Here is a 10644-nt window from a genome sequence, read left to right on the forward strand (position 1 = left end):
ATACGATTATGTTGTACGAGCATCTGGAGTACTTACTATACTAATTAATATTAAGTATTAAAAAGCATAACGGAAAAAAATATGTGTTGAATAGGTAATTTTACTACATTAGGAACATCGTCTGCTTACTACCAAGTTGAATCTTATTTATGCTATTGTTACTAGACAAATAATTAAATACTTTTGAAACTTGCATTTTATACTTACGTTAGCTAAAATTGAGAAGGTTACTGAGCCGTCATCTTGGACTTCGATGTTGTCTGCAGTAGATGCCATTTCTCTGATGGCTGCACAAGCGATGGTGCCGATGATTCCTGGACGAGTACACATGGGAATTTTGTCTATCACCAGGTCACCTGCTCTGACATTCATGATCGGATTGTTGTACTGCCCGAATATACCATTCATGGCTAGAGGGAGTACGGACATCAGTTCCGGGAAGTTTCGTTCAGCAATTTGGATGATAGCCTGTAAAAAATATTCCAGTGTACTGATTAAATATTATAAAACATAGATTTTAAGTTCTTTGTTGGTTTTATATGAGATAACATAATTTACTAACTAACGTTTCAGATGTATGTAACGAATGAGTATGAATACAGGTAAGTTTGATACAAAGCCGGCGCCCAGGGAAGTTTGGTAGCACACGCATATATAGTTTACATTTTGTTGCAGGCGCAGGGCACTGCTTTGTGTCGAGTACAGCTATGCCGAATGGCAGGCACACATTCAACTTTAATTAAGCGGTGATGGTCTGCTACCGGCCACGGGAAATTGATTCGCTTTGCGTTTACAATATCCGATCACATTTATACAATATGCTTCATCTGCCTATACAAAATAACATGTCGACTATCTATTTCATAATTTCTTTGTTACCATCAGATGGACAAAGCCATTAGAAAATTACCTAGTTTCGATTAGGTAATCTATTGATTGATACACTTCGAAGAACTACAAAATTGTTAATCTCTTCATATGGACTAATTTTGTTTAATAGAAACAGTTGACTTTCAACTATTATTATATTTCATGGGTATGCAAAAATAGAAGATTAATTTTATTAAAATTAAATCTTAGATCTTATCATAAGCATTTAAAATTTTATTGATACGAGGAAAAATTTTCGAGATTTACACAAGGAAATAATAAATGGACATCGTAAGTATCTTTCTTAGCTACCAGGTTCACTAAATCAATGTTTTGGTACATTCCAATCAAGAAATCTTCTTTTATATTCTTTTATATCTTTTGGAAATAGATCTTATATTGATCACGATTGTGTACATAAAAGAACAGGTTAAATCCAAAGAGGGCTACTGTCTGTACCTATAAGAAAGCTATTACCATGCAACAATAATTATAATTATTTCGTATTCCTTAAATTAATGTTTAGTAGCTTACTTTCGATAGATGAGCGTAATTCTCCTGTGTTGGTATGATTATAAAAAAAAATGATTCCTATCAATTAAATTTGTTTACGTATCAGAAATTCCACAATTTATGATTTAATTATTAAATAATTTATGTTTAATAATAATTATCTATGTGGAGATTATACAACGCATACATTAAATAATCTTTAAGAAGATAATTGATTGTGATAAATTAAAACATTGTTTACATGAAAAACAAAATTAAAACACTAAGAAGTTATGACGAAGATGACGGTGCTACATTGTAGTTTGAGTAAATAAAGTGAACTAGAATAGAACCACGCGCAACACCAGGCGCAACACGTGACACCAAACTTATTAAATCCCGCAGCGCGGCGTGCGTGTTGCGTTCAAACATGTACCGATCTAATGTTGATTTTTTAATTAATTAATATTTTTTATAACTAATGTTATATAACTCTTAAGCGGTGATAGCCTAGTTGGGTGTGGAACGGACTGCCGAGACGAATGTCCGCAGGTTCAAATCCCAAGGGCACACACCTCTGACTTTTCTAAAAAATCATGTGTGTATTCTTTGTGAATTTATCGTTCGCTTTAACGGTGAAGGAAAACATCGTGAGGAAACCTGCACATCTGAGAAGTTCTTTGTAAGAATTTCGAAGGTGTGTGAAGTCTACCAATCCGCACTAGGCCAGCGTGGTGGACTAAGGCCTAATCCCTCTCAGTAGTAGAGGAGGCCCGTGCTCAGCAGTGGGCAAGTATATAATACAGGGCTGATATTATTATTATTATTAATGTTATATAACTCTTAATTGGTTTCCCAAGATATAGGCCTTGCCTAGTTTGGGTACCCCTGGTAATTTGCGTTGTTGTTTATAATTTCCTGTAATGTTATTTATTTTTGTATATTTTAAGCTCATATGTAAGTCTGATTTGTAATAAACTATTTGAATTTGAATATGAATTTGAATGTGTATCTCTATTATTATCCTGGATTCTGAATTCGAGAAAGTGCAATGCACTTTGTTGCGCGGATTGAAAACGCGAAAAAAGATCCCGAGTCGCATACATTATTCGACTGACAATATCTTAATGCTAATATCTATATTAAAATCTTATAAATAAAAGTTAGTGGCGTGGTTGGTTATTTATGATAGTATGTGTACTAATATTTTATTCCGTTTGTGCGAGTAAAAAAGGGTATTTGAACGAACTGTTGCACGTTACTAGCATTGATGTTTGTCGTAAAATGTGAAGTAGTGTTGCGAGCGTATTGTGAGCTAGCGGCAATTAGAGACTATGCCGGCCATACACCCGCCACTGGGAACATTTTCAAGTAGGATTATCGTTGCCAGACGACCGGTATTTTCGATACAGTTTAAAATGTCCCGGCGGGACAAACTCTGTCCCGTAAATCGATCGATCTACGATTGACAAGTACTGACGCACGCACTGTTAGTATTCTTGTATACGTATAAATACGATCTGGTTTTTAATAAATTTAATAAAAAGTGAGTTGATGCCCGTTTTTAATTACAAATATAATTGTTATGGTTATAACAAATATGTTAAAACTGACTCGATCTTCAGAAAAATATAAAAAACCTTAAAAAAAATACAAAATATTTTTTTTTGTTATGTAATACCCAAACTAACTATACAATAGTATAGCGTTTCAAGTTTGTTAATAAGTACATACTTATTTGATTTATTTATAAAGTAGCATGCCACATCTATTTAAATCGACATGTTATGTAGGTGTATTAAACCTTCAAAGAAAATATTATACTCATTATCATATCATCATTATACTCTACTTTTGCCATATTTAAGCGAACTCAATTTTGAATGTAATACAATACATAATCACAAAATGTCTCTATTAAATAGTTCAAATTATTATCGCACAGTGCTTCTGATCATTATATAGGTAGTTAAAGTGGGCCGAAAATAATAGCATTTGTAAACAATCATTGCATGCCAACACACCTCACAATGGTTTATACGCTTATTGAAATTCCGTATCGATCGATGAAATTAATAACATTGTTTCACTTAATTCACATGCCCACATGAAATAATTATGACGTTTCGTAGGTTTCAAATTACAAATGATATCAATTTGAAACTTGTAATAAATACGTAAGATTCATTTTGCTAATAAAGCCCTTTGCCTCGGATAATGCAATACATAAATAATTTCCTTTGCGTCTCCTTTTTGGAGACGGTTCGTCGAGCCACGCTGCGTAATACATTTTAGAAGTGCCTGTCAGTTTCAATGCAGCTAGAAACTGTTCATGAGTTTTTGAGGGTGATATTAAATATTATATTTATAACCTGTTCGTCTCCGAAGTGTACTTACATAAAATAATTTGAATTTAGAGATTAATAATTGTCTTACATTTAAGGATCAGTATATTCATTAAACGACTGTCTATTTCGTGTCTAGTAATTTAGTAGTGACCGTATATTTGGAATCTCAGTTCCGCAGTTATATTATAATATGGTTCGCGTTTTACTGTTTCAAATATTTAGAGACGGATAAAGACGGATATGCCCTTATACAAGGCTCTTGCTGGCTAATCCAAGAGGCTGGACAATTATAGTAACAGCTGATTGTACTTTCCCCTCGTAAACGAAAACAAAAAATATAGGTGTGGAATCCGTGTAAACAATACAAAAGAACAAACTTTTCCATTTTCTTATTGTAGACCTGAGTTTAGTGCGCACAAGTTATTTTTAAAAATTGTTTCAAATCAAAAGTGTTTATTTGCACGAAGCCATCAAAATATTACCAACAAACATCAATATTTATATATATTTACATGGGCTTTCCATTATATACTATGTCTACACCTCAATAGAAATGTCACACAAGGAGTGAAGTTTCAATTCTGTCATGCTATTGTATTTACGCGTTTTGGACGTAAGAATATGATAATAATTTAGCTCTTTGTGAGTATTAATAAAAAAAAAATAAAAAAAAAAATTCACGTCGAATTGATAACCTCCTCCGTTTTTTGAAGTCGGTTAAAAATCATATGTTTGGAACAATTTAATAATTGTACTCAATATTTATAGCAAAGGCGCGTGTTGCACGTTACATTACACGTTTACAGAAATAAAGAAGTAGGATTATTAAATATTTCTCATCAAGTAATGTGTGCGGCAGGCGCGATGGCTGCTTGTTCGCTTAAGCCTTAATGATATCGAATTGCGTGCTAAGAGATATGCGGAATTTTAATAACATTCATTAAGGTGATTATATGGCTATTATCTTGACAAACGCGCAATGGACAATTTATAATAATTAGGATCAGTGCAGACGTCAATTTTATTGCTGAAACAGGGTGTATTATATAGTACCTATATTATGTTAACTACTGTTAAAGCTAAGATTCTATAAGAAGAATTGGAAGAGCAGCATGAGCAGATTATTTTGTGTTGTCGCGAGCAATCTTGGATTTAGTGAAAAGTTAAATTATCTGCTTGCCCTGTCTGTTCATGTTTAATATAACGATAATGGACAACGTGTAAATAATATCCTTTACTATAATATTGGAAAGGAAAACGCTTGGCGTCAGTAGTTTGCCGCGAGCGTCATGCATGCGTTCATTTCATATATAATACTAGCTTTTGTCCGCGGCTTCACCAGAGTGAAAGAGCTTTACAGGATAAAAGTACCGGGATAGAAAATAGCCTATGTCCATTCCAATGTCCCAAACTAAATTTCATCGAAATCCGATGGGTCTTTTTTAAGTTTACCGCGATTAGATAGACAGACAGATGAGGTAGAGGACTTTCTTTTATTATATATTTTAGAACTATTTTTAAGCGGAACAATTCCTTTATACATAGTTGTATAAGTTTAACTGTTTACGCTACGCAGCGCACGCGACGGACGCTGTCCAGAGGAATATTTTTCCCGTTTCTTTAAGATTTTTATGCTCGGATCCGGTCATCGCGTGATGTTAGGTATATAGCCTTCCCGATAAATAGGATATCCAACACTAAAATAATTTTTCAATTCGAAGTAGTTCCTGACATGAGCGCGTTCAAACAAACGAACTCCTCAGCTTTATATAACAGTATAGATTACACCGTACATGCGCTTGATTTCATGCGGTCAAATATTAATTGAATGACATTCGTACTACATTGTTCACATACGCGGACTACAACCGCGCTAGCCAGACATCACGTAGGTACTCTCATCGATTGATTCAATTCTAAAGAACGACATAATGTATCGATAACAACAATTAATTTTAATTTATAACATCTCGATAAGCAAATGCACATATGTACTCATTATTATAATATCTCTATTGTAACACCTCCGTATATTGGAATAAGAGCCACAAGTATCAAAACAATTTGTTTTACGTAATTCAGGTAATCCAAATTAAATAATTCAAAGTCCTTGACATTGATAAGATATGTACTCTAGATATTAATAAATAACGCCACCAGCATAAATTCGCAATGCAAAAGGATAAGGATTTTATAATTATAGTTATATTTTTATATTAAAAGAAACTATGTACTGATTTGTTTGTTAATCATGGAGTTATTTAGAAAATAAAAACTATTTTCTTTTATTATTTATTATACATCGAAATCCGAGTATTTTTTTTGTGATTACATACAAAAAACTTAGAATGCCTGAGTTTAGGCATTATTTCCCTAACATTATATAAGTTGTAATCAAAGTTTGGTTTCTGCCCGCAATGTATGCTTTCCTTAACTTGTTCAAAAGCAAGGAGGTTTTTCGAAATGGAACCCTATACAACATATATTTAGGTACTACCATGGGTACTATACGGCGGTTCGTGAACCGTTCCAATGATAATTATATTTTAGATAAGTCACTAAAGGGAAGCCGGCAGGAATCGGGTTATATTGACCTTTCGCTACTGCCAAGCATTATTAACATTTTCGCAGCGTTACACTCGCAAAAGGTAATAAAAAAATACAAGAGAATTGAATATTTTGTGCACGGAACAGGCGCGACAGGAACAATAATCAAAATTATCTGGCCATGAGTCGGTGCTGTACGTAAACATTGGACAGGGAAATCGCGCTACATGCTAATTTATTCGTGTAATCTGACGATTGTTGTAATTCGCGCGGCGAATAGAAATTATTCAACAATTCGTCTAGCCTAAAGTTGCCATAAGGCTTGCAGGTAAATCAGGGGCTTAAATTCATAATGATTGGGAGTGTTACCCGGGCAATAATCTGGATCCTTTTTCACATTTACCTACTTATATAATGTCTACTACTCTAAACTCTTAGCATTGGCCAAATTCGTAACAGTGAGGTACTTACTTATCGATCTATCTATGTAACTATACATAAATTATTATTAATCTCAAATGGAGGTAATTAATGCATTAGCGGGGACACAATGCTACGGGATGTATGGCAACATTAGTCTAGCCAGTTTTCCTATCATGAGTGACAAAGAAATAGTATTAATTTGCACTCTTCCTCTATCGGCAATTTGAAATGCCTGCTCCGTGTCTTCAATATATAACAAATATGAAATGAATATAAAATCTCACGTGATATGGGACGTTGATGATGGTGACTATATCATCTTCGGTGTATGGGTAGGAGGCTTCCGCGTCGAACTCGAAATATTCCGTTTTACGATACGTTATAAGGTCGTCTTCCAGTCCACTGACGTTTCGTCCTTGGTACAGCCTAAAAAATATATAAAACATATATAAAAAATATATAAAACATTACTAAATATCCATAATTTTGCAAATTCAATTGTAGATAACCTAGTTTTACTCGAAAAATAATGTGATTTCCGAATAAATACAAGCTGAGCCTTGTGGGGGTCTTCCGTTAATGATTTTTAAGGTTTAATTAATTTAATGTAATTACTACTATTAGTCCATAAACAATAAATAAATTTGTATCTGTTTATTTCTATACACCTCATTCGACGGTTTTAAATAATCCTTATTATGTTTGCTATTACTTAATGCACTTATTTCATGAAATATATCATATGCCCAAATGCATTTCTCAATAAAGCAATAGATCATAAGAAAACAAAACCGATGACTGTATAAGCAGAAAGTAAGTGCATGTATTTAAAGTGGTTAGTCATGAGAATAATATTTTGTTCTGGAAACTCTCTATTTAGCCTTATAGGCCGCCATGTTTGTTATATTGTATAAAAAAATACGATAAAATGTCTAAATGAATCTGTCGTGTAAACCAAAATTAAATTAGTAAGCCGCACGGAAGCGGAAGTGTGTAAACAGAGTTTGAACGATTTTGTAGGAACCAGCGTATTTACAAGTTACACGTACAAGTGGATATCCAACTAACCATTTTCCAAAGTGGAATTAAATTAGATAGTTATTTAACAAAGTATGGTCCACGTCACATACTTAATTTAGTTATCAAAGGCATTACAGATACATTCCGTACTCGCGTCGGTAGAAAGCAAAGTTCATGTTATGCCTTGTTGCTACAGCAGTCGACAAATTTATCTGTGTGTTAATTCTGATTTAATCAGGCCATAATTGTGATTAAACAGTTATTTTATCTGACTAATCCATAATAAGAATACTTATAAATAAATTCCACCACCTCTGAAATCAGATAACACGTGACTATGTTCACCTAACATATTTATTTACCTGATTAAGTATGTTTATGATGATATATCTTTAAGCCAATATATAACTCCAGAAAATAGGTACTATTATAATAACAAATACTGGTCACCTACTAGTATGACCGTGTATACAATGATATCCAATTTGTATGACAAAGCATCGAAACCACGTTTAACCCACCTCCCTATAATTACTTACTAGGGCGCTTTGTACCTATACAGTACACATGTACTATACACTATTATGTTTGTAAGTACAGTACAGTGCTTCGACCGTTGTATGTATTGTATATTATATTATGTATTAAATGACACAAGACTTAGAACATAACATAAGACCGAATACCTACATTATTTTATATACTGTCTGTCTTCTTTTTTAACTTTTATTCATTCCAGCATATTACACTTACACATATATTTTTATATAAAATATTTATAATTATTACACAGGTATTTAAATTCTATCAGCTCTAGCTTCAATAATTACGAAAAATACAATATTACTGTGATTTACGTTTTGACTCACTATGCTATTAAATTATCTTATTCGACTCAAGACAGCTTTGAAACGTGAATTCCAGTACTATGAAATTTAAGTGAAAAGTAATAGAGAAATTAGAACGAATATGGAAGCGTCTCCAATGCACAAAATGCCAACAACGCCCGCCTGTCTTCGGTAAAAATAATAATACCTCGCCAGTAGCGCGCCGCACGGCCCGGAACAGCTAGCATAAAACCTTTTGACACCTTTATAGATTTTCTGACGTATGTTAAGCTCAGCACAGGGTATCATAGAATCATTTTTCTTTATTATTCGAAGTGTATTGAAAAGTAACATGTACATACCTGTAAACATAAGGTCCAGATTCATCGACCGCGGCCACTCCACCATTGAGCACTTCATTGGGATTGCTTATATTGAAAATGGTTACGGAAAAGTTTAAATAAAATGGTACGTCCTCGAATCGTTCCATTTGGATGGTATCCTCCAAAAGCACGACCGACTGAAAACAAGGTTTTTTTAAATACCGCTCTACATAAGTTTGTAAGTGACCATTTTAGAAATTGATTAGGGTTTGTTATATTTATTGTATGATGTATATGTGATGATTAAAATTAATTGAAATCTCTAAGTAAGTAAAACTATAAAGTTAATCTTCCCATCTCATGATATCTATTTTCATTGCTTACCAGTAATTGATATTGAAAACAACATGAATTTACTTTCAAGTGTACGTAATGAAAAGTTACCAGCCCATTTTGAAGTCTGATTGCCTTCTATCGTATCGTTCATTAGTGTGGACCCTAATTGAATGTACAGATAGTGGCTTTGGCGTTTTCCTTTCTCTCAAGTATTCACAATATCTTTCTTAAATTATGAATTGGACCTTTTTTGTGTGGATAGATTCTATTTTTGTATTAGAATGTCATTTATATTAACATTGTAAGATTTTCATTATATATAAGTAGGTATACTATAATTACCAACCGTTAATGTTACTTAGACATTTTGAAATGTTATTAAATTAATAAATATAGAACATAAATATATTTCCATTGTAGTTTTACGCTTTCACAACAATTACTATAAAAGATAAAATTATGTTAACAATAACAAACCAAATTTAAACTGTACTTTGTTTATTTTACAAAAAAAGGCTTAGTAACATGACTCCGAAACAGGAAAAAATCTATGAAACAACCGAGAGCTGTTGCAGTTAGTAATTGAAAAAGTTAACAACGTGTAACAATATACCTACGAGTGTTTTGACGAATTTTAAAAAAGTTAAAGCTGCCCGTGCAACTTGATTGAATAAATACAAAAAATGGCTGTAGGTTTTATTGAATTTCCTATTATTCTCTAGATACATTTTGTTTCGTTTTGAAATGTACTTGGGTAGTTGTTCTAGTTGGTCTTTAATAATGGAACTTAGGCAAAGTTTGATTATTATGGCGGTATGACTTAAGTATACTTATATTATACTTACGTTTATTACAAAATTTTCGATTAAACTCGGAATAGCAATAAAAGTCACTAAACAACTAACTACTACTAATATGGCACCGACGCATAAAATAACAACGCTGCCTATTATTCCGCACATTTTTTAAGCGAGAATAATTAAGCAATAACTAGCAACGTTGGTGTCCGACTGACATTATCATCGCAATTATCCACCACAAGGAGGTGTATATCTTATTTAGATAACACCACGAACCAGAGTTCCGTGGAAACTTTAATATCTATGTTTGATACCCCGTCGCAACCCACACTATTCGCGTAATCCTCTTCAGTTTGCTTAGTGAGAATGCTTAAATAGTACCATTGTATTCTGGATGTTATTGAAAGATTTAAATACTACATATAAAGCTTGTAATATAATTCTAGTTGGTATATTTGTGGATATATAATACCTCTCCAAGTTACGTGCGTAGAGAAATTGCTAGGCCGTGTGTTTCGCGGCTCTACTATTCTTGAAGGGCTAAACTCCGCCTGCAGGATATTCTACGTTGAGGTTATGCGGTCTATGACTTTATACAAAACTTCGGTAAAGGACAGATGGATGAAGTGTAGCAACGTTAAGTACTATTTCGTATAAG

At 33.1% G+C, this 10644-nt stretch overlaps 1 protein-coding gene across 1 annotated transcript in view; it reads right to left on the bottom strand.

Moving 5' to 3' along the window:
* Window positions 1-10235, bottom strand: part of LOC115448905 (sensory neuron membrane protein 2) — a 37851-nt gene extending 27616 nt beyond the window's left edge. The window contains 4 exon segments of the mRNA XM_030176527.2: window positions 208-468; window positions 6965-7106; window positions 8890-9047; window positions 10032-10235. Of these exon segments, the coding sequence (XP_030032387.1) occupies window positions 208-468; window positions 6965-7106; window positions 8890-9047; window positions 10032-10148 (678 nt within the window). The 5' untranslated portion in view covers window positions 10149-10235.
* Window positions 10236-10644: the final 409 nt, after the last annotated feature.

The sequence above is a fragment of the Manduca sexta genome, chromosome 27 (genome assembly GCF_014839805.1).
Source record: "Manduca sexta isolate Smith_Timp_Sample1 chromosome 27, JHU_Msex_v1.0, whole genome shotgun sequence".
In the NCBI taxonomy this organism is placed as follows: domain Eukaryota; kingdom Metazoa; phylum Arthropoda; class Insecta; order Lepidoptera; family Sphingidae; genus Manduca; species Manduca sexta.